The 24,536-nt window shown below is 44.4% G+C and overlaps 1 protein-coding gene across 2 annotated transcripts in view; it reads left to right on the top strand.

Moving 5' to 3' along the window:
• Usp43 (ubiquitin specific peptidase 43) overlaps window positions 1-23,655 on the top strand; it is a 71,018-nt gene extending 47,363 nt beyond the window's left edge. The window contains exons 12-15 of one of the 2 annotated variants that reach the window (XM_076870788.1): window positions 64-412; window positions 7,327-7,485; window positions 9,145-9,312; window positions 22,583-23,655. In XM_076870788.1, the coding sequence (XP_076726903.1) occupies window positions 64-412; window positions 7,327-7,485; window positions 9,145-9,312; window positions 22,583-23,655 (1,749 nt within the window). The remainder of the gene's footprint in view (window positions 1-63; window positions 413-7,326; window positions 7,486-9,144; window positions 9,313-22,582) is intronic. The other variant, XM_076870789.1, reaches the window with a different exon arrangement.
• The last annotated feature ends 881 nt before the right edge of the window (window positions 23,656-24,536 follow it).

The raw sequence follows: 24,536 nt of genomic DNA on the forward strand, positions 1-24,536 counted from the left end.
GGGAAGGGGGCTGGCCGCCTTGCGGTGGCAAAGGCCTCATGCTCCCGGTGGCTTCCTTTCCAGCTGGCCCAGGACGACGCGTGGAAGTGCCCCCATTGCAAAGTCCTCCAGCGGGGCATGGTGAAGCTGAGTCTGTGGACCCTGCCTGATATCCTCATCATCCACCTCAAGAGGTTCTGCCAGGTGGGGGAGAGAAGAAACAAGCTCTCCACGTTGGTGAGGTTCCCGCTCTCTGGACTCAACATGGCTCCCCATGTGGCCCAAAGGAGCACCAGTTCCAAGCTAGTGCCAGGCCCCTGGCCCTCCTGGAAGCAGCCGGCCTGCCTGCCTACCAGCTACCCCCTGGACTTCCTGTACGACTTGTACGCGGTCTGCAACCACCACGGCAGTCTGCAAGGTGGGCATTACACAGGTGAGCCTTGCTATGCCTCTTGTACAGGGTGACCATGGCTGTGTGTCTTGGCTGTGGCCTGAGCCTCAAAAGAATTGGCACTCCTTGGATACTGACAACTGCACTCGGCCTGGCTGACTCCTTCCCACCTGCATACCAGAATGTGTGTAAGAGTCCTAGGAGGGTGCTGGTTCCACCCGTCGAGCTGATGTGGAGTTAGGTTCATGGTTGAGATACAAAGTGAGTTACGGCCCAAATTTTCAGGCATGTCAAATGTAGGAGCGTCATTATTGGAACCCAGAGAGTGACATTTAACCTCGTGTGCGATTTAACACAAGAAATCTTATCAGATCTCATCTCTTTTGATTCGGTGGGAGTAAGTTTCCTTTCTGTTCATCTGGAGAAATTGGGAGCAGCAGGTGAATTGAGAAACAGAAACAAATTACCAGGAGACTCTCTCAATCGTTCACGGTCTTCCCTGTGAAAGTTTTTAGAGAGCATCATGGCTCATTACTGTTCTTGCTTATGTCATTCCTTGCTTTTGTCCCTTGAAAATATCTCAGTGACCACAGGAAGCCTGCAGGGAGCTATTGGTACCAGCAGCAATTGAGGGTCCATTGTGTGGGTCTTAGTGGAGGCTGATCTGTATGATCTGAGAGGTTAGGATGTGCTCTCTGCCATGGAGAGAGAAATGAGAATGGAGTAACAGGTCAGGGGGCACAGGAGTGGACAAAGAGGAGGGTTGGAGGTTGGAGCTGGGCTAGTCATACTGAAGGTTAAGGTGGATACCACACTGCTCCTGTATTGCTGTCCAGTACCTTCCCATTCTCCCATAGCTGTTCTGCCCTAGATGAGAGATTTGCCATCCTCATAGCCTGAAGCACCATTCTGTCCAGCCACTTCTCTGGTCTCCCTTCTCAAGGCTAAAAATAGCTCAACAGAAATTCTTGGCCATCCGTCTTTATCTGGGGAGACATCTTTCTTGCTGTATTAACCTCAGATTTTTTTTTTTTTTTTTTAACAGTGAGCCTCATAGATGAATTAGTCCCCGTGCACACATTAGTGATGAAAACAAGGACAACTGGAACTTGGGGCTTTGTCGTTTACGAGGCTGCCTGGGCTGGCTTCTTTTGTATAAACTCGTGGGGTGTCTCCAGCATAAATTAAGAACATTGGTGTAAAATCAGGGGGGAATGTAGGAATGGGAAGGGTTGGTATGTGTGTGCCCAGAAAACTGTCTCGTCAAATGCAAAATCCAGATCCTTTCCTGGGGTGAGCGTTAAAGGGGAAGAAAATCTGCAATTTTGAGCTGGTGACAAGGGACCCGGTTTCTGCAGAGTGTCTCAGGGTCTTTTTGCTTACACCATATGCTACCATTTTCCTGGGGAAAAAAAATTTGCTTATACTAAATCCAGGGGGAGAAGATTCCAGAGGAAGAGGGGGCTGGCAAGGGTGGAAGCAGAGGAGTGTTTGCAGCCAGTGCAAACCCAGGTGGGGTGTGGGCCATCTTGAGGATCTTCTTCCTGATGATCCCACGCTGCTGCCTAAATGGCAGAGCCCTGAGCCACTCAGCTTCCGACTCCATGGTTTCTGGCCTGCAGAGACGAGTGACGTCTAACATGAATGACCCCCAAACTGCAGAGGATGCTGTATTGAGCACCATTGTCTTCATTTTAGGGGAAGCACACCTTCTAGCAACTTCCTAAGAGGATGATGGGAGCATACATTTTGAGTCCCTGCATGTCAGAAAGTGCCTTTATTCCCATCCTTGATTGACAGCCTGGTTGGACATAGAATTCTAACATGAATGGTCCTTGTCCATCTTTGGTCAGGGGTGCATCATGAGAATGGAATGGAGGTCTCAGTGTCAAAATGGGTCAGGCCAGTTTCATTTCTGTTCCTTTATCTGGGATCTATTTGTTTTCTTCCTGGAAGCTCTCAGGTTCTTTATCACCAGTGCTCTGGATTTTTGTAGGCTGACTGTCATGTGGGTGATTTCATTTTTTTCTTCTGGGCACTGATCTTCAGATCTAGAAATTTCCTTGTGTTCATTTTTAAAAGTTAAAATAAAAAAAATTAACACATAAAATTTACATATTTTTAGGGTATACCATGGGATGTTTTGAAATATATATATGTGTTATATAGTGTGTTCAAATCAGGGAAAGCATATCTGTCTCCTCAAATGTTCAACGTTTCTTTGGATGAAAACAGTCAAAATATTTTTTGTAGTTTTTTTTTGGAAATTACAGTACCTTGTCATCACCTGTAGTCACCCTAACTGCCCAATAGAGTGCCAAAACTTCTTACCCCTAACTATGACTTGAAACCCACTGATCACCCTTTCCCCAGCCCTCCTTCTCCAGTCTCTGGTAACCACCATTCTATTCTAGGAGGTCAACTTTTTTAGATTCCACATGAGTGAGATCATGTGGTACTTGTCTTTTGGTGCCTGGCTTATTTCACTTATCATAACTGCTGATTTCTAAAATTCAAAATTACTAAAATAGAGAATATATTCCAATGGCTCAAAAAATCTAATGATGTTAAAAAAACCAAACAAACCCACATGCAACAAACAGTGTTTCTGTTAACCTTGACTCTTGTCCATTGGACTTCAAACCACTTTTATTGGTTTTCTGTGTCCTTCCAGAGTTTCTGGAAACAAGCAGATACACAGTCCTGAGCTCATTTCCCACTACTCTCTTTTAAACACAGGGTAGAATGTGGTATATGTAATGCTGTTCCTGGCTTTTTTTTCATTTAGTAATATATCTTCAAGATATTTCCATATTGGTATATAGAGACTTAGGCCATTCTTGGTTTAAAACGATTGCTTAGTATTTCATGGTATGCACGTACCATAGTTTATTTCACCAATCTTCTATTCATGGACATTTTGGTTGTTCCAAACTTTCACTATCATACAGTTGAGTATCCCTTATCTGAAATGCTTCAGACTAGAATTGCTTTGGAATTTTTTTTAGATTTTGGAATATTTGCATTTTTGAAATGAGATATCTTGAGGGGAGAACCCATGTGTAAACATAAAATTCATTTATGTTTCGTATATATCTTACATGCATATTCTGAAGGTAATTTTATACAATATTTTTAGTTTGCCTGCCTTTGGCTGATGACCCATGACATGAATTCAGGTGTGGAATTTTCCACTTGTCAACACTTACAAATTTTTGGATTTTTGGAGCATTTGTGGATTTCAGATTTTTAGAGTAGTGATGCTCAACCTCTACACAACGAATAACTCTGTGCATTGTATTACTTCATGTATGTGTGGACATACCCCATCTGTGGTAGGCAGAATAATGATGTCCCAAATATGTCCATGTCCTAAGGCTTAGAACCTGTGAATATGCTATTTTACCTGGCAAGCGGGGGGTCAAGGTGGTTGATCAGCTGACCTCAAGGTAAAGAGATGCACCTAGATACCTATTGAACCAAATGTAATCACAGCATTCTTTAAATGTGAAAGGGGAAGGTAGAATGGTCGGTGATGCAGATGGGACTCCACCTCAACTGGCCATCAGTGGCTTTGAAGGTGGAAGGAGCCAGAAGCCAGGGAATGCGGGCAGCCTTAAGAAGCTGAAAAAATGAGAAAGCTCATTCTCCCTGAGAGCCACTGGGAGGATGGCAGCCCTGCTGACATCTCGATTTTAGACCAGCGAGACCTGTTTTGGACTTTTGTCTTCCTGGACTCCACAGTAATAAATCTGTGTTGTCATAAGGAACTGAGCATAGGCTGATTTGTTACAGCAGCACTAGGAACACTCTCATGTTCACTATTCAATCTCCTTGTCTCTTTTTGATGGACCCTGGGAGATTTCTTCAGCTTGGTCTTCTAACCACATTCTTGCATTTTTTTAAAAAAATATGTTTTAGTTGTAGATGGACACAATATCTTGATTGACGTATTTTGAGGAGGTGCTGAGGATTGAACCTCACAGTGCAAGGTGGCAAGTGCTTTACCACTGAATCCCAGCCCTAGTCCTCGGTCCTGCATTTTTTTTTTTGATTGTGGCTGTCATGATTTAACTTCTTGTTCCGTTTCTTTGTTGGAGCATCCTGGTTTTTGTTTTTGGCCTCCACCTCACCCAGCCTTTGGTAGCACCCAAGACCCGTAGCTCTGAGCCTCTGGGGCGGCTGCCTACTGGTGCAGCCTCCCTTCCTGCCTCTCCCCTGCAGCAGCCCTCATATGGGTTGAACTCCCTCAACCCGGCTGGTGGAGTCTGCCACTCTATCTGTGTGCTGGGCTCTCAAAATCTGAGCTGTCACTCTTTCTCCTAGTGTCTTTTGACATTGTGGCTTTGTTCCTTTCTGCTTTCCGGAAGCCTGGTCATTTCACTACATGTCAGAAATGGACATTTTCAGAAATCCACAATAACTTCGTTTTCATTTTCAATGTGTGGGACAGTGGTGGGTCACTGTTCCTATGCTTCAGAATTCACATAGCCTAAAAGGGTGGACGGTGAAAAGTCTGGATCCCATCTTTGTCCCTTCTCTGCCCCCTCCTCTGTCAAGGGTAACTACTTTTAATAATTTCTTCTCGATTCTTCATGCTTTCTTTATATAAATGCAGGCAATTGTGGGTCTATGGTCATTGATACTTAACTGTATTCCTTTTCTATATTTCCTCTCCATCCCCTAAGTTAAGTAAAAGTAGTATTTTTCTGTTTTATACCTGGCTTTTTAAAAAATTTTAAACCCCCTCTTAAAACCTGTCTTGGAAAATCTTTATATATTTACAGAAAGTTTCCCCATCTTCTTCTATAAATGTGCCAAATAGGTGTGTGAATTATGTTAAGTGTCCTGTTGATGGACTTTGGACTGGTTCGTTCTTTTGCTATTACCAGTATTGCTGTCCTAACCCTTCAGGTAGATCATTTCCTACAGGTACTAGTTTGTAGGCAGGACCAATTCTCAGAATTGGGTAGCTTGGTCAGTGCGGTTTTGTTTGCTTTTGTTTTTTGGGATGTTGAGTGTCCACCGCAGGGCCTGGTGTATGCTAGGCATGCACTGGATCTGCATTTTTGACAAATACTATCAAATTTCCCTACACAGGGGCTTGTAGAACATTTTCACTCCTCTCAGAAGTAAGAGAATGCTTGTCTCCTTATAACCTTCCAGTAAAATGTACTATAAAACCTTTGGATTTTTGCCAGTCTAGAGGGGGAAGTGAACAATACCAATTTCACACTCACACTGTGTGAGAGTGAGCTTGAGCCTCTTTTCATCTGTCTAAGGGTCCTCGTAGTTTCTTTTCTGTGAACTTTCTGTGCGTATCCTTTGATTATTTTTCAGACTGATTGGTGCAACAGTCCCCAACTTCTGCCAGTTGACTCTTCCAGTGGTCGTATTGCCATGCAGAAGGTTTTTATGGTACTTTTTCTAGGTAGCCTACTTATCAATTGTTTCTTTTGTGACATTTGGATTTTGAGTCATTCACGAAAAGCCCTTTTTTTACTCTAAGATTAAAAAGTATTTATCTTGTGTTTTCTACTAGCAATTTTAGGGTTTTAGATTTTTTACATTTAAATCTCCTGTTTGGAGTTCCAGGATGCTCTGGAGAAAGAGAGAGAGATCCACTTCTTTTCCCAACCCCCAGAAGATACCAATTTGTACCAAGACTATCACTAATTGAAAAGTCCACTTAATTCCTTGCAATGCTATCAGATATTACATTTTTATGTTTGGGTCTATTTCTGAACTTTGATTTTTTTTTTTTTTTTTTTTTGTCTCATTGGCTTAAAGTCCCAACCTACAAATCCTGCCTTGATCTTTCTGGTGACTGGTCCCATCCTAAAGCTACGCAGGAGCTGTCATTTAGCATAGAAAAAGACAGGATAACTTTTATGATTCCAAGGAGCATACATCCTTACAATGTCACAGAAGCCATTTAAAGGTTTTAAGTCAAGAAGTAAGAGCATAGCCTAGTGTACAAATGGAAATAGTTGCTCTGCTCTATGGAGAATGAGTAGGTAGCAGACCCCAACGAGACTAAAAGTTGAAATTACATTTAGGAGGATGTTTTGGGGGCTCAGGTGCGCAACAGTATTGACTGGATATTGACAGAGTGTTCCAGACATGTTTTGGAAGTAGAATTAGTAAGAATGACTTTTGGACTGGGTCTTGTGGGAAGAGAAAAGAAGAACAAAGATGAATTCCAAGCTGCCTGGTCCAGATGGGTGCAGAGGTTAGTAAATTTTAGGCCGTGGTTCATATTCTGTGCAGGGCCAGTGTTTGTCTAACCTACAAGTTTTATAACTCTATGGGTGGAAAAAAAAAAAAAAGAAGAGCAAGAATATGTGGCAGAAAGTATATGTGGCTCTATGTGACCTGCAAAACTGGAACTATTTGCTTATCTAGTCCTTTACAGAAAAAGCTTGCTAACGTCCTGATCAGTGGGTTTTGTTATTGTTCACTGAAATATAAAGTGCAAGAAGAGGGATATTTTTGGTCACTTGAGAGGTGGGGAGAATCATTTATCTTTCCTGAAATGTTTGATTCTAGTTCTTGTAGAAAAAGACACTGACCAAAGTCCCAACTGTGATTCTCATTTCCACTTATTGCATATTTAGTTACAGATGTGCATTTTGAAAATTTTCAGAAGAAATGGCGTGAACATGAACTATATGGTGTGGCTACATAATATGGGGCTCCCTTTTATGGGAGATTTTGCCTGAGGGAGGGCTGCAGCATAAGGATTCAGCTTAGGCTGAGAAGTGCTCTCTATGATTAAGAATCGGGAAGTAGGACCTCCTGATCTTTTCTGATTCCGCAGAATTCATTTCTTGCCCCACGTGACTCTTTTTCTCATTCTGTTATAAGCATGTCCGTTTTTCAGCTATGACAGTGGAAAATGTCCTCCTGCCCTTTGGGGCCCTGATAATTGAGACTTGGGGTTTGGACCTTTGCAGCCTATTGCCGGAACTCTCTGGATGGCCAGTGGTACAGTTATGATGACAGCATGGTGGAACCCCTTCGAGAAGATGAGGTCAATACCCGAGGGGCTTACATCCTATTTTATCAGAAGCGAAACAGCATCCCTCCCTGGTCCGCCAGCAGCTCCATGAGAGGTGGGTACAGCTGCTCGTTAGAAGAAGGCATTTGGGAAGTCACTGGAAGAATTATGAAGGTGTTTGGTTGAGTATCCAGGACCAGGAAGATAGGCAAGGATTGAAAAGAGGAAACTGTGGCAGCTGCTATAAAAATTTGAGCCCCAGAGCCAGGTGTCATGACGCATGCGTGTAATCCCAGAGACTTAGGAGGCTGAGGCTGGAGGATCACATGTTTGAGGCCAGCTTCCCACAATTTAATGATTCAAAATAAAACTAAAAAGAGTTGAGGATATAGCTCAGTGGTATAATGCCCCTGGGTTCAATCCTTAGTTAAAAAAAAAAAAAAAAAGAGTCTGAACCCCATAGGTCAATAGCCCACTTCTCAAGATGTGGAATAGATATATTGTAAATCAAGAAAGGGGGAAAGAGTAAGTATTTATTTGAAGGACTTTTTTTTTTTTTTTGTAATGGGGATTGAACTCAGGGGCACTCGACCACTGAGCCACCTCCCCAGCCCTATTTTGTATTTTATTTAGAGATACAGTCTCACTGAGTTGCTTAGTTCTTCGCTTTTGCAGAGGCTGGCTTTGAACTCGTGTTCAAAGGCCTCCTGAGCCTCTGGGATTATAGGCGTGCACCACCACGCCCAGCTTGTATGCAGGACTTGTGATTCTTAGGGGTGTGTGATTCCATTTTTCCTAATCTTGGTCTTATGAAGCCAGATTAAATTAAACTGATGCCATGTAAATCTGATTAACCCTGTTAGAAAGGGAAGAGCTGTTATAAGGGGTGCAGGGCCTTTCTAGAAAATTTAGATGCTCAATGGCACCCCAACAATTCATTTGTTAGCCTTAAACTTGCTTGAGAGTCTAGGGGGAAAAGTGCCAAAGCTGACCCTTTTATGTGACCTGTTCCACTTTGCAAAGTGGCCATCCTTATTTTTGGTTCAAGAGAACACTTAAGTTAAAAAAAAAAAAAAAAAGTTAATCTGATTTTCAAAATATTGTTGGAAAATGACCGTATAAAACCAAGGGCCCTCAGCATGTCTGTGTAAACTCTAATGCAAGTTTTCCTTCCATTTGTAGAAGGTAGACACTCAAAGAAGAATAAACACTTACCGTAAAAGAGATGGACAGATTTTATACTTTTCAGCATCATAATATCGCCTCTAGATCAAACGGTAGATAGGCATTCTTCATGCTCATTATAAAAGATTTGGTTTCCCTGAGGTTGGGGTATGCTCCTATAGTGTAGCTATTGTATGTTGACCTATAGAAACTGGGTCCATGGGTCTTGGGGATAAAATGCAAGTATTTTAATACTCTTCAGTGCATTTTTCTTTCTTTCTTTCCTTCTTTCCTTCCTTCCTTCCTTCCTTCCTTCCTTTTCTTTGCTAGTGACACACCCAGGGCTTTGGGCATGCCAGGCAAGAGCTCTACCAACTGAATGACCTCCTCATCTGTACTTTGCTTTCTGCGACCAAATTCCTCTCTCTAAACTTGGTCACATGGGTACCCCACCACCGGTTTCCCCTCTGGTCATTCACTTTTCTATCTGTAGTTCTGCTCTGGGACGGTGGTTCCAGGGCTGAGTGGTAGGAATGGGAATCTGGGCACAGCAAGCTCCCCCCCGAAGGGAAGCTTTGGGTTCAGCCTCTTGTGTGTGCTTCCTCCACAGGCTCCACCAGCTCCTCCTTGTCTGACCACTGGCTCCTGAGGCTCGGGAGCAACAATGGCCACAGCACGAGGGGAAGCCTTTTGTCCTGGAGTTCTGCCCCCTGCCCATCCCTGGCTCAGGTGCCTGACTCTCCTGTCCTCCCAAACAGCCTCTGCTACCAGGAAAAAGGTATGTGGGCTAAATTTTGCTGATTTTCATTTCATTTTATGTCACAACCATTGTCCCTTCTCTTTATGACAGTGTCGACATGGCCTCGAGTAGACAATGTTATAAGAGTTTTATTCATCTCTTTTTTTTTTTTACGTGGAGAAAAAAATTTTATTGCAACTGCTCTGATGAATATTTTCGTCAGCACTTCCACCTCTTTGTTCATTTGTCAAATAGGGTCTTCCACAACCTACCTTTGCCTGCCTCTCACCTCCCATCCATGATCCTCCCCATCCATAATACGGTGACCCTCCATTTCTCCAGGATGCATATTGGTTGATTCAACCAACCATGGATTGAAAAATCTTTGGGGAAAAAATTATGCTTGTACCAAACATGTACAGCCTTTTTTCTTGTCTTTGTTCCCAAGAAAATATACTGCCACATTTCTATAGCATTTACACTGTATTAGGCATGATAATCTAGAGATGATTTAAAGTACTTGGGAGGATGTATATAGGTCACATGCAAATTCTTCACCATTTTACAAGGGTTTGAACATTCAAGGATTTCATTATCTGCCGGGAGTCCCGAAACTAGTTCCCTGTGAAATGTAGAGACGGCTCTACATTCTTGCTCTGCTCCCATGGAACTTACTGTCCCACCTGGGGACAGTAGCTAAGGTGGCAATATGATGTAAAGCAGAGATAAGAACAAACAATAAATAATCAAGATATGGAGGCAAAAGTGAAAGAGATGCAGAATCCTGTTCCCTAGGGTGAGTGGGGAAGACCTTTCTCAGAAAGTGGCATCGAATCAGAGAGGGTGACTCCCGTGGAATTCTGGGGAGTGTGCTTTGGGAGTGAGCGTGGGGTGTTATGTGGGGCAGAAGAAAGCAGAGCTGTGGTCGGAGCAGAGTGAATGAAGAATTGGGAGGGATTGAAGGTGGACCGGAGCCGATCACGACAAACCTGTTGGACTTGATTCCAAAGGCAGTGAATTGGAGAGTTTTCCGCAGGGAAGAAATCGGTCTGGTTTATAGTTTTAAAAGTCTACTCTGCTGCTGTGTGAAGAATCCCTGGAAGAAGGGCGAGATTGGAAGGAAGGAAGAGGCCGGTGAGGAGGCTTTTGTGAGAGAACGGTGGCTTGGACTGCCATTAGGGAAGGGAGGGCCAAGCTGTGGCTCTGTCTTGAAGACAGAGCTGGCAGGACTCACGGAGGCTGGATGCAGGATCTAAGAGAATGACCCAGGGTGGCTCTTCAAGATATAATGAGGCTCTTGAAGATACATAATGAGGTGAATAGTCACGTAGCCCATGAGATGGGAACGAGTTGGGTAGGAATAGAGTCAATTCTGGAGGGAAGTCCAGATCATGGCAGGGTAGATTTTTAGAGGCTTGCTGTGCTGTCCTTGAGAAATAGCAGAGGTAGAAAGGAGTGAAGACTGCCCACTCTCGGGGTCAAGCAAAGGTGGAGAGGTCAGCAGAGAAACCAAGATGGAGCAGCCAGCCACATGGCTCCCAGGTGTGGAAGAGCAACTCTTGCCAAAGGAAGTGGCTGTGCCTAATACTTTTGGGAGGCTGGGTAGTGTGAGGATGGGCAAGTGGCTGGCAGGATGGAGGTCCCCCCTGTTGAGGCGCTGAGAACATCTGCTGTGGGTTGGAGGGAATGGAAGCCTGGCCACAATGGGTGGAGAAGAGCCGGGGGTCCTGGAAGTGACAGCCAGCATGGGCCATCCCTCAGTGGGATCAAGGGGCCAGTTGCAGCGGAGCAGGGGGCTGACTGTGGTTTTTTTGTTTGTTTTTCTTTGCCAGGTGGGAAGTAACAGAGCATGTTAGCCTTCAGGGGATGCAGTCTAGACTCCTAGTGCAGAAGAGCAAGGGGATTGTTACAGAAACAAAGTCATTCGGAACTTTGTATCCGTGTGTGTGTGTGTGTGTGTGTCCCTGTGTGTCTGTGTGGGTGTGTCCATGTGTCTGTGTGTGTGCACGTGCGTGTGTTTCTTCAACCTCTGTGCTCCTTCAGCCCTAAAGTGGTCACATTACATTTTTGTTTTCTTACTATCGTCTCCTAATTTAGGTTTTTAATATAAGATTTCAATAGAAACATAATATATAGAGATCACACATGGAAATATTAAATATAAACTTGTGATGAGTATACATTACTATATAAACAGCATATGCTTGTATATTTTTACCTGTTATATTTATAATATAATCATAACATGTATACCATATATCTATCTATCTACCTATCTATCTATATATATATATACACACACACACACACACATAGTGATATACACTAATCACAAGTACACCTCTGATGAGTTATTATAAAATAAACATAGGTATGTACCAGGTTAAGAAATAGAAAATTCTAGGGACTGGGGATGTGGCTCAAGTGGTAGTGCGCTCGCCTGGCATGCGTGCGGCCCGGGTTCGAAGATGTTGTGTCCGCCGAAAATTAAAAAATAAATATTTAAAAATAAAAAAAGAAAAAGAAAATTCTAGAACTCCTCTCCCCTGGCTCTCTCTGTCATTGCCGTTTCCTGCTTCCATGGAGGTAAGCCTTTATTCTGGCATCTGACACCATAGATCAGTTTTTACCTGCATTTAAAACTTTGCAGAAATGGCTCCTTTTGTGTAAAATTTTTATTTGTGAGGTTTGTATGTTATGTATAGCAATAATTTTTCCTTTATTCTTTCTGTAACTAAAAACAACTCGGAGATACATAGTTTTCTGCACAGAAGTTTCTCTGTATATATGAGGGGAAGAGACTGTTGACTGTTGTCAATAAAAGAGCAAAGACAGGGATGTGGAAAAAGAGTGCGGAGGGCGAGGTAGAAGAACCACCTCCTGTAGGTTCACCGAGAGGTTGGAAAGCCTCCACAAGAAGCTAGCCTGCTGGTGCGTCCTGGAGAAATATGGCGTGATTGTTAAGAGAAGAACCTTGAGTTATTACAGATGTGTGGATTTTTGAGATATTTGTGGCTTCTCCAAAATCCCATGCATGTTTTACTGTGGCACCTCCTTAATGGACTATCTGGGCACAAAGTGTCTGCTTCTTGGTAGATAGCATCATTGCATCCAAATTTCCCACATTGTAACAATAGGCCACATTTATTTATTCTATCGCCATTCAATTTTGGGGTTGTTTTCAGATTGGAGCAAGCACGAACACGACAGCCTGCCTACACTGGAAATTTGAAATCTGAAGTGTTCCAAAATCTGAAACTTCTTGAGTGCCGACTGATGCCCCAAGTTTCATGCACAAAATTATTTAAAATGTTGCATAAAATTACCTTTGGGTTGTGTGCATGAGGTATATATGATATACAAAAGAATTTCATGTGTACACTTGGATCCCATCCCCACGATATCTCATTATATATCCACATATATTTCAAAATCTGAAATTCAACATCTGAAAATCTTCTGGTCCCAGGCATTTTGGGTAAGGGATACTTAGCCTGTACTGCTATGACTATATTTTTTCATGCCTGTTTTTTTTTTTTTTTTAAACCTTTTGGTGCTGAGGATTGAACCCAGGTTGCTTTGCCATTGAGCTACACCCCCAACTCTTTTTATTTATTTATTTATTTAATTTTGAGAGAGGGTCTTGATAAGTGGCTAAGTTGTTGAGGCTGGCCTCAGACTTGCAATCCTCCTGCCTCAGCCTCCTGGGTCACTGATTGTTCATGTCTTTTGGTGCATATATGTCTGCATTTCTGGTGGACGTATACCTAGGAGTGGGATCACTGGGACATAGTGTTTGCTTGTTACTTGTTTTTTCTACTTTATGTTACCACTGTGTCAAGTACTCAACACAGTTCCTGGCGTTTACCAGGTTCGTGTTGCATTATTTATGAGTGAATAGGTATGATAGAATCTTCAAGCAACAAGATTATCATCGAAGCCAACCCTCTGGTTTGTCATGGTTCATGTGTCGTAGTTAGTTAATGTATTCCTCAGTATTTGGCATTCTGGCTGCCCACTTCTCATTACCCCTGCTAGGAGCATGCACACACACTCTGGATTTGTCTGAGTTCCTCAGAGTCCCCTTCTGTGGCTTGCCTTGTCTGGGCATTTCTATTCCCTTTGTGTTTTCATGATTGCACACTGTGGGTAGTAGTGTCTCGAACACTCGAGAGGTGCTCTTCGCTGTCAGCACCTACTTGTGACAGGCTCTTAAGTCATCTCAGCTCTGTGGAAGCGTGGTGCCTGGGGTCCTTTCTCATTGCCTCCAAGGATAAATGCATGTGACCGCCTCCCCATAAGGAAGCAATGACAAAGGGTGGCCCACCCCTGCAACGTGGGGCACAGCCCTAGCGACACAGACAGGGCTAGTGGAGGGACGGTAACTGTCCTGCAGCCTCCTGTAGGCATTTTAGTTCCATTACCCAAGTTAGCCTCCAAGTCCTTGGGAGAGATGAAATGACAGACAGCTGAGACCCTGAAGAGAAAGTAACAAGCTCACCCCTAGAAAAATGACCCTGTTCCCCCTGGATGCCAGTCTTGGCTCTGAGGCTCTCAGACATCAGTTTTGAATTAGGGTTTTCGACACTGCAAAAGGTTTGCTTCCAATGGAAGTTTCCCTTTGGGGCTTTTATAGTGACAGATTTGAAACCTGTTTTGAGTCCTCAAAATGATTTTTTTTAAAAAATATAGTCTTTTTTCTCTTGTTATTAATACCCAACCTGAGCAAGACCAAAATATCTAGCGCAGAGGTTTCCAACAGGGATTGGCACTACCTCCACTCTCCATCCACGTGGATTTGGAGATGCACGGGAGAGACTTTTTTTATTTTTGAAATAGGGTCTCACTGTGTTCCCAAGCTGGATTTGAACTCCTGGACTCAAGTGATCCTCCTACCTCAGTCTCCTGAGTCAGCGGAGTCTCCAGGCATGCACGGCTGTGCCAAATTGGAAGAGATTTTTTTAAACTGTCAAAATTAGTAGGGACAATGCCTGGCTTTGAGTCCTGGGGGTGGGGGAGGATACTGAGTGTCCTACAATGCTCAGAGATGGTCCTGTTCAGGAAACAATTGCCCCTGCCACATGCCAGCAGTCCTCTATAGAGAAATCATCTGGGATTGTCATCTTTCCAGGAGCTCTTGCTATGGAATATTATAAAAAAGAAGGCATTTGAACGGAACTGAATGCAGCTGAGTTTTATGACTGTCGCTTTATCAGGGCAGAGATGGGAGATGCTCTACAGGCACTAGAATACAACAGCATCTTACTTTTGCAATTATTAGGAAAACATGACCATGTGACACAGAGGTCCATCCCTTGAAGCTCCTTGTCAAGGGACCCTGGGGTTTAGGCCTCCCTGGTTCTCAGAACACGACGTGCTTCTATTGACTGATTTCCTCTGTGGCTTTCGCTGAGTCTCAAACGTTTAGTTTTTCTCTCTTCCAGCACTTTTCAGGTAGCATTCCACTTCCTCTTTGATCTAAACCTGATCTGAGAGTTTCAAGTGTTTAGGATTGTTTGGTCACTTTTTTATTCTTTATTTTGTAATTTGGTGTACTTTTTTATTTTGTAATTTGGTGTAATTCTTTATTTGGTAATTTTGTAATTATGATCCAAGAACGTGGTTTTCAAAAGTTGATCCCTCTTGGCCATCCAGTCCATGATTAGTATTTTGTCAACGCTCGACGTACATATAAAGCAACATGCGTCGTCTACTTGAGGAATGTGAGCTTTGTATCCTAACTATGAAATTAGGCGAGTCGATCATTTATCTAGTTCCTCTGTGTCTTTAGATTCAGCCTTCTCTAGGACAGCCTGCCAGGAAGGAGATACATTGAAACCTTCCTGTATTTTTAATATGTACTGCTTGAATTTTTAATAATTTTTTTTGCCTTAGATCATTAGCTGCTTCATTATTAGGTGTCTACAAGTTTGTGACTGTTGGGTCTTTTTTCTTATATACAAATTATGCTTTTGATCGTTATATTGTTGCTCCTTTTTCTGATTAATGTTTTTGACATTAAATTCTACTTTGTTCAGGATGGATCATCCTACCCCTTGGGTGGTAATCCTTTGCTCTTGCTTTGTGAACCTTCCTTTCTAAATTATTTTAAAGTGCTTCCTGGTCAATGATATGTTGTTGGACTTTTTGATTTGTTTGATGTCAACAATTCAGAGCCTGTCTTGTTTCCTTGCTTGCTTGTTTCCTTGTGCTGGGGATGGAACCCAGGGCCTCACGCGTGCTAGGTAAATCCTCTGCCACTGAGCTGCACCCCAGCCCCAGCATCTGTCTTATAATTGGAAATTCAGTCCATACCTACTCAGTGTAACAACTGCAAATTTTGATTTCATTCATTTAATTTAAAAATTTTTCGATTTTTTTTTTTCATTTTTTCTTTCTCTTATTTTGGTTGATTGGATCATGTTGCTGCTTGATCCCTCTTCCCCTTGCTGATTTGGAAGTTCTGTCTGACTTTCCCCACCTTGTAATGTGCTGCTTTCTCAATATTTACAATTAGCCACATTTTCCTGCAATTCCATGGCATTCAATCTCATCTCTGCCTTCTCTCCCCGCCCCAATAAGGTGAGCAGATATAATACTTCTGTTATCCTTCTTTTCCCTTTGAAATGTTTTCTTGTGTTCCCTCTGGTCTGTTTGGGGGAACAAGTCCCCTCGGACTCTCCAGTTCTTAGGTTTTCATGAAATAGTGCCCTCTGTTCCACACTGTTAACCAGCATTCCTGCCAGAACCACCCTGACTCAGCTTGAGGTGCTAATCCCAGACCATGGGCCTTCCCCATGTAGGGTGGATGGGTGGATGGTGCATGGATCCACAGTACATGGTGGGTTTTCCCTTCATCACCCTCTGTCTTGAGGTCTTGGTTCTGCTTCCTTAGCGCTTGGGCAGAGCCCTCTTTCAGGCTGTGTTCTAAAGCCTTGCATAGCCCCAGGGAAGCCTTGCATAGCCCCAGGTATTTCCTGACCGGCTGCAGGAGGGCTGGGCTGGGGTACTTCTCTTGCAGGCCTCTGGAACTGTTTTCCCACGGTCTCCCTGGCCCCAGGGTGGCAGGTGAGAAATACAAGCTGTTCTCTTTCATGTGTCACTTGTTCTTTCTGGCTGGAAAGAGTTTCTCTTTGACCCTGGAGTTCAGAAATTCTAGTAGCATACGCCTGGGTTGTGTTTTTGTGTACCAGCCCTATCTAGACCTGAGGATGCCTTTCCTTCTCCAGACTCAACCTTTATTTAGGGACATTTTTCTTTTTTGAAGTTATCATATCTCCTGCTTTTCAGATGCCTCGATTTGCCTGTTGGGTCTTCTGGATCCATCTTCTCATTCTCCTGCTCTTTCTCTACTACTTCTCTGTCATCTGGCTCTTGTGCTGTGAGATCTTTCTTTTTCCCTTGTCTTTCTGGTTATTCATTGGAGGCCCGAGTGTGATCCTGCGCCCCTTCATTCATTGAATTTTTAAATCTCCAAGGTCACCTTTTTCCGACCCTGGTGTTCCCTACTTGAATCGGATTGAAGTCAATCGGTTGTTTTCAGTTGTGTCTGTTTCCTCCGCTGGCTTATTTCATGAGCAGCCTGTTCTAATTGGGTTCTGTTTTTTTCTCTGTCTCTGATTGCTGGACTCTGTGCATATGTGGTGTTGTTTTCTGTTTCTGCCCCACAGGGCTCTGCCCCACCCTCTTTTGGGATGGCAGAGATTCTTGGAGTGTTAGAAGGGGCAGGAACTTGGCTCCCAAAGGCTGGTGGCCTGCCTGCTGGTCTTTCTCCTTCCAGCCTCATACTGGGGTGCTCAACCACTGAGCCTTACCTTCTTTTGTATTATATTTAGAAGACACGGTCTTGCTGACTTGCTTAGGGCCTTGCTAAGTGGCCGAGGCTGGCTTTGAACTCACCATCTTCCTGCCTCAGCCTCCTGAGCCACTAGGATTATAAGTGTGCACCACCTGGCCCATCCTGGTGGCTCGATTTTTGTGACAGAGATATCTCAGCTTATCTGTGTACTTCCACCCTACCTTTTACAGGAGTGGAAGGAAGTTTGGGGTTAGATTTGCCCTGGGTTGCACTCCAACTTCCATGCACAAATGAAAAGGAACTTGAGAGGAAATTGTAAAGATCACAAATAACATAAAAACCAACAAACCTAGTGACAGAGAGTTCCTGCAAAAAAAAAAAATTTTTTTTTTTTTTTTTTTTTAACTCGGGGGCGCTCAACCACTGAGCCACATCCCCAGCCCTATTTTGTATTTTATTTAGAGACAGGGTCTCACTGAGTTGCTTAGCACCCTGATTTTTCTGAGGCTGGCTTTGAACTTGTGATCCTCCTGCCTCAGCCTCCTGAGCTGCTGGGATTACAGGCATGCGCCACCACACCCAGCCTATAATTGTTTTTGACACCAAAGCCAGAGACAGTGATATCTCCAAATATAGACTGGAGCTAAAAGAATTTGAGGCCAGCCTCAGCAACTTAGCAAGACCCTGTCTCAAAATTAAAAAATAAAAAGGACTAGAGATGTACATTGGTGGTAGAGTGCCTGGGCTTAACCCCCAGTTCAGGGTGGGCATAGGGGAGAAAAAGTTAGGGATCCCTAATGGGTGCCCTTTTGGTTCTGCTTCCAGCCACGCTTGTCTCTGTGCTGTTTCCCTGACCCACTGAGTTTGCCTCTGCCTCAGGGCCTTTGCACTCACTACTCCCTCTGCCTGGATCCTGTTTTCCCAGATCTCCATGTGTCTCCTCCTCCCCTCTTTTAGGTCTCCCCTCCAGTCTCACTCCTCACCCACTCGCCACCCTTGTTACCCTGCCTCATTCTCCATTGCAGCACTTCCCACGACACTACTTTCAGTCATACATTTTTGCTTCCTGACCCACCCTCTAAGGACAGGAACCTCATCTTTCTTTCCCCTCAGCAGTATCCCCAGAACTGAAAACCATCCCCGGCACACAGTAAGCGCTCATGAGATAGATGTTTTTTTTTTGAATGCATCACTGGACGGATGGAGGAGGCACAGTGGAAGCCCTTAGAGAGACTGAAAGCATTTGACCTGTGATCGTGGGCTAAGGATGGAGAGAGGAGGTTCCCCTAGGGCCCCCTCATAACAGATAATGTCAGCTCAGACTGCTGCCTCACTTGGCAGGCCAAGGGTGGGAAGTCCCAGAGGAATCCTGGTGACCACACACCGACAGGGGCAGAGGTGGCCTCTCTTGGAGCCGCCTTTGACAGCTCCAGAGCTGCTGTGGGGGGTTCAGGCAGTGCCGTCCTCTGCTCCCGCACCCTCTGTGTGCATGGGGCTCTGAGGGGCCCCAGGGAGCTCAGTCTGTAGACAATGGAGCTTCTCTAACCTTTATCCTTAAAGCAGCTTAAGACTTAAGACTTGCCTGATTCTCAGGCCAGACAGGCTGGAAATAACCAAATCCACAGGCTTGGGGAGGGGATGGGGTGGGGTGGGTGAGAGTCAGAGCTCAGATTTCCCTGAGCACCATCCCTCCTCTAGCTGCCAGCCTCCAGAAGGCCCATCTCCGCAGGGGACTTCAGGACACGCGCGTCCACCCCAGCTAAGAAGTGGGAGCCCGCCCCAGCGTGGGTCCTCTCTCGTTCCCATGCCTCCCTGTGCTGCCCAGATCCTGTTATAATAGTACAATAAATAGAATGGAACTGAAACCAAGGTGGGTTGCTCCTTCACCGCCTGGAAGAGCAGAAGAGATTCTGTAGGCAGATTCCTGGGGCTCCCGTGGTCCCCTGAGCCATGTAGGGCAGGCGTTGATGTCAGCCCTGGCCTGCGGCCCTTTCATACCAGGAAGAAGGGAAGGACAGCTATTTAGGGCAGCTGCCAAGTCCCCTAGCCACCTGCCAGGGCTCCAGGCGATGTTCTCACATTGTGAAAGGCGGAAAGTCGCAGCTGTGTCCTCTCACAAAACTCCCCTTTCTGCTCTTCCCACGGCTGTGGAAGAGGGGGGAAAAGAAAAAGAAAAGTTTACCATCCTACATCTCGGGCTCCACAACAGGATTTTTTTTTTTTTTTTTTTTTTTTTTAATCTTTCTGGAGGTCTGGGAATTTAATGATGGAGCACCAAGGTCAATCCAAACTGAAATGACAAAGTATTTGGGGGTGAAATCATGTCTATTCTTGGCTAATGTTAAAGAAATGCTTTTGCTTTTTTTTTTTTTTTCCCCAAAATCTATCAAAAATGGTCTAAGAAAAACCCAACAGGTAAGGCTCCTAGGGGAAACCTCTGAGGTGCGTTCCAGCTCCTCCTGGGGTTAGTAATGAGCTTCTCCTTCTTCCGTCTCCCCAGCCATTTCTTTTTTTCTGTTTTCTTTTTTGGTAATCAGGGATTGAACTCAGGGGCGCTTGACTGCTGAGCGACATCCCCAGTCTTTTTCATTTTTTTTAAAAAATTTTGAGACAGGGTCTCACCGACTCGCTTAGGGCCCAAGTTGCTGGGGCTGGCTTTGAACTTGCAATCCTCCCGCCTCAGTCTCCCTCGTAGCCAGGATTGCAGGCATGACGGCTCTCTGATCATTTCGTCTTGGGCTGTGTGGTCGGTGGGCAGTTGGCTTCTTCCACCCTTATTCACCGTGACCTTGTGGTTCCCTCTGAGCTATTACCTGTGCCCCTGTAAGTCTCAGGTGCGTGCATGTGAAGACATCCAAACATGAATGCAGAGACAGATTCCAGAAACAAGGTGTGGCAGGACTGTAGGACTGACTGCTCGGTGACAGGACCCTCCCCATGAAGCACACTGAGTTGACACGCTGGTTGGGCTACCGATGGGCGGGGGGGGGGGGCTTTTTGTGGCCACGGTGCGTGTTTGCTTTTGGAGATGTTCTCTGTTGAGTCCATTTGGGCTGCTCTATCAGTACACCATAGGCTGGGGCTTAACAGCAACAGAAATTTATTCCTTGTGAATCTGGAGGCTGGAAGTCTGAGATCAGGTACCAACCTGGTCAGTTCTGGTGAGGGCCTCTTCCAATTTTTTTTTTTAATATTTATTTTTTAGTTATCGGCAGATACAACATCTTTTGTTTGTATGTGGTGCTAAGGATCGAACCCGGGCCGCACGCATGCCAGGCGAGGGCGCTACCGCTTGAGCCACATCCCCAGCCTGGCCTCTTCCAATTTGCGGTTGACTTCTTGTCATATCTAGATCTGGCAGAAAGAGATCTAATTAGCTCTTTCCTTTTTACACTTTGTGGTACTGGGGGTTGAACCCAAGGGTGCTGTACTACTAAACTATCCCCGGTTCTTTTTTTTTTTTTTTTTTTTAATTTTAAGACAGGGTCTCACTAAATTGCCTAGGATGGCCTCCTACTTGCAATTCTCTAATTTCCATCTCCCAAGTTGCTAAGATTGCAGGCTAGCTCTTTCTTATCTTTTCCTTTTAAAAAAATTTTTTTTTCTTTTTTGGTACAGAGGTGAACCCAGGGGCACTTTTACCACTGAGCTATACCCCCAGCCCTTTTTATTTTGAGACAAGGGTTTTGTTCAGTTGCTGAGGCTGGCCTCAAACTTGTGATCCTCCTGCTTCAGCCTCCTGAGTTGCTGGAATTTCAGGTGTGCACCATCAAGCCCAGATTAGCTCTTTCTTATCTTTTCTTTAAGGGTGCTATTCCAAGGGCCCTTCTTTCGTCATCTAATCACCTCCTGAAGGTCCCACCTTCTTATATCATCATCACCTTGTGGCATAGGGTTTCCATATGTGAATTTTTTTTGGAGGGACTCAAATCTTTAGTCTGTAACACCATCATCCGTGATGAAGCGGCACATTGGTAGTGGCTGGCTGTGGGTGAAAGGCTTGACTGACAACCTTTTCTCAATGCACTTGACTCTCCTTGTGCCATGTGGATTTTGTGTTTCACTTGATTTCTTTCTCAGCGATTGCAGGCATCATGTAAATCAAGACGTTTTGATGGTATGGTAACGAATGACTGGGAATTTCTTAAGAAAAAATATGCAGTGTTGGTTCTATATATGTTCCCTGTAGAAATGCTGGTATTTAGGAAAGAATAAAGAAGACAATCAGTTATCCACAGCACCCTGAAGCTCTGCCTTACCTTGTTATTTGCAGTATCTGTTTCTTTATCCTTGCTTGGTATGTTTTTTACATGCACGTGTAATACATAAGCACCTATGTATATTTTTGCAAGTTGGATTATGCTAGCTTTTACTTAACATTGCTTCAAAAATGTCTTCACAGCTATATACAGATATTGCAAAATACAACACAGTGCTGATAAAATTAAACACAGATTTTTTTTTTAAATCCTTTTTAGCCCAGAGTGGGATATCTGAGATTCTTGCATTTGAAAGGTACAAGTACCTAATTTGAACTGAAAAGGCAGAAACCTGTGCTGAGCATATCTGTTTCATGGGCGCATTTGAGGATAGATGGAAAGGATGTTAAATTGAACTCAGTTGGTTGCCTCTAAGACTGTACTTTATCAGGACCCTCTTCTGCCAGGGACATGGTGCAGCTGGCCCTCCAGATTATTGAGTTTCATTCAGTCAGTAGATTCAGTCAGCTGTGGATTGAAAATAACTTTTTAAAAAATTTGTCTCTAGTTGGGTGTGGTGACACATGCCTGTAATCCCTGTGGCTCAGGAGACTGTGGCAGGAGGATCACAAGTTCAAAGTGAGCCTTAACAACTTAGTGAGACCCTAAGCAACTCAGTGAGACCCTGTCTGTAAATAAAATACAAAAAAAAAAAAAAAAAAAAAGGGCTAGGAGTGTGCTCGATGGTTAAGCACCCCTGGGTTCAATCCCCGGTATCAAAAAAAAAAAAAAAAAAAAAAAAGTTTTTTTGTCCCTATTGAACAGGTCATGTACAGACGATTTTTTTCCTATTATGACTCCCTAAATGATAGAGTATTTATATCACATTTACATTGTATGAGATATTATAAGTAATCTAGAGATGATTTAAAGTATATGGGAGGATGTTCCTGGGTCATATGCAAATACCAAAATACTGTGCTGTTTCGTAGAAGGGATTGAGCATCTGTAGGTTTTCCTGGAGGTCCTGGAACTAATACCCTGCAAATTGACAGCTGTACCTTCTTTGGTTCTGGCTTTCTCTGTGGCTTCAAAGGCGTGGTGGATTCCATGGAACTGGGTATGAAACCCATTGGCCTTCCCTGAGGGGAGGAACCCTGTGTGTCTTGCTCACTGCTGTCTCCCTAGTGCCTTGTCCAGCACCTGGGGCTTCAGAGGTGTTCCATGTCTGCCAGGTGAATGGCATTGCAGTCCGCACCCTTTTGCAGCTGGAGGGTTATTTGGGCACTCATGGTCTTGGTGTCTCTTTCAGGTGGACTGGAGTCCAGCCCTTTGGTTCGAGGTATTCCTGGCAGAAGCATCAGCATGAAGGTCCCTACCCCATCTCGAGCCAAGCAGGGGCCCTTCAAGACCATGCCTCTCCGCTGGTCCTTGGGCCCCAGGGAGAAACGCCCTGGTCCGTCTGTCGAGCTGGTGGAGTACTTGGAGTCCAGACGAAGACCCCGATCCACCAGCCAGTCCATCGTGCCGCTGCTGACGGGCGCTGCTGGCGGGGAAGAAAAGTCAGCGTCACCAAGGTCAAACGTCACCCTTTCTGCTAAAGGTGAAGACAGTGGCCGAGCCAGTGGGAGAGGACCAGCTGAGGCGCCTTGTCCCTCGGGCCACCCCAACCACCATCCTGCCCCTGGATTCTCCGATGGTCTCAACACAGCCAGGACACTAAAGGAAAATGCAAGCCAGGATATCAGGCTTCCCAAAAAGTTTGATCTGCCCCTCACTGTGATGCCCTCAATAAACAATGAGAAAGTGTCCCGCGCAGAGGGCCAGAAGACCATGAACTGGAAGGGAAGTGGCCAGGTGAGAAGCCAGAGCAGCCCACCCTCTCCCTCTGTAGGATTGTTTAGGAACAGTAAGGACAGTGGCCAAGGCACCTTGCCCAAGATGAGGGCCACTGGGGAGGAAAGGTCCTCTGAGAAAGACAGACTCCCGCAGGGCACGTTCACCCTCCTGAGGTCTATGTTTTGGAAGAAGGGAAATAGGAAGACTGACAGGACTGGGGGCTCCCCACCGCTACCCCCAGTCTCCCACGGGAGTGGCAGGCTGAGCCCTGCTGTGGACAAGCAGGCGCAGAGCCCTTCTCCTGCCCTGAGGATGCAGGACAGCCTGGCCAGGGGCCTGGGCAGCTACCTCGAGAGGGACGTCCGATCGGCGCCCAGCTCTCTCCACCTCCCTCGCAAAGCCACCAGGCCCCCGAGAACCAATGCCACTGGCACCGCACAGAGAAGCATTCTTGGGGATCAGACTTCTTTTGGCACCTTGCAAAAGGTGAAATACCACACTCTCTCTTTAGGTCGGAAAAAAACTTTACCAGAATCTAGCTTCTGATGGAATATTTCAGTATTGCATGAAACTGGTTTTCTTGGGACTTTGCACTGAGCATATATCTGTAGGCAGCCTGTGTTCAGAGTGGGCTTTTAGGAATCCAGTTGTCTTGTGATCTCTGAAAAAGGAATTCTTTTTTTTTTTTTTTTTTTTAAGTTGCCATAACAACTTCTAGCACCTCATATCCAAATGCCCTACTGTATGGCTGGTTGCTTTGATGTCGTCGGGCCACTAGAGGATGCTGTTGGGCTAACATTACGTGTCCATGCAAGAACTGGTATTTCCTTTAAAATAAAATTCCAGGGCCCGAGGAACTGTGTTACAAAGAATCCTCTGTGTCAGGTCAAATCTTGTCAGTGGTTTTCCCTTCTCCTTTCTTTCTATTTTGAAATAGTGAACTTCCAAGGAAAATTGTTTCCTTTGAGTGCTTCTCTGGGATAAGTGTTAAAGATGTTAAAAAAGAGAGAAAAAAAAGTGATCATGATGATAAAGCAAGATTCTAGGAGGGATGGAAGAGAGATGATTGATATTTTAGAAGAGTATTTAATATATAATGAAATAATTGTATTAAAGTTTTTCAAGGTATTTTAAAAATGTAACTATTTTGATACCAGGAAAAAAAAGGAAGTTTTTTTTTTTTTTTTTTTTTTAAAGTATGAGATCTGTGTACAATTTTAATAAAATCGTGTCGGTGAAACATGCAAATGGATTTCTGAATTATTCAAATTTGATAAAGGACTTCTTTCCTGCTGCATAAACTTGTCTCATTGCTGTGTCTATTAGAAAGTTGTTACTTGAGTTCTTTCTGAAAATTTAAAAGTGCTAGTAACTAAAAGGATATGCTCTTTTCTAAAGAATTAGAGGTCTCGGGATGCTTGCTGTCT

This window comes from Callospermophilus lateralis, chromosome 11 (assembly GCF_048772815.1).
Source record: "Callospermophilus lateralis isolate mCalLat2 chromosome 11, mCalLat2.hap1, whole genome shotgun sequence".
Classification (NCBI taxonomy): domain Eukaryota; kingdom Metazoa; phylum Chordata; class Mammalia; order Rodentia; family Sciuridae; genus Callospermophilus; species Callospermophilus lateralis.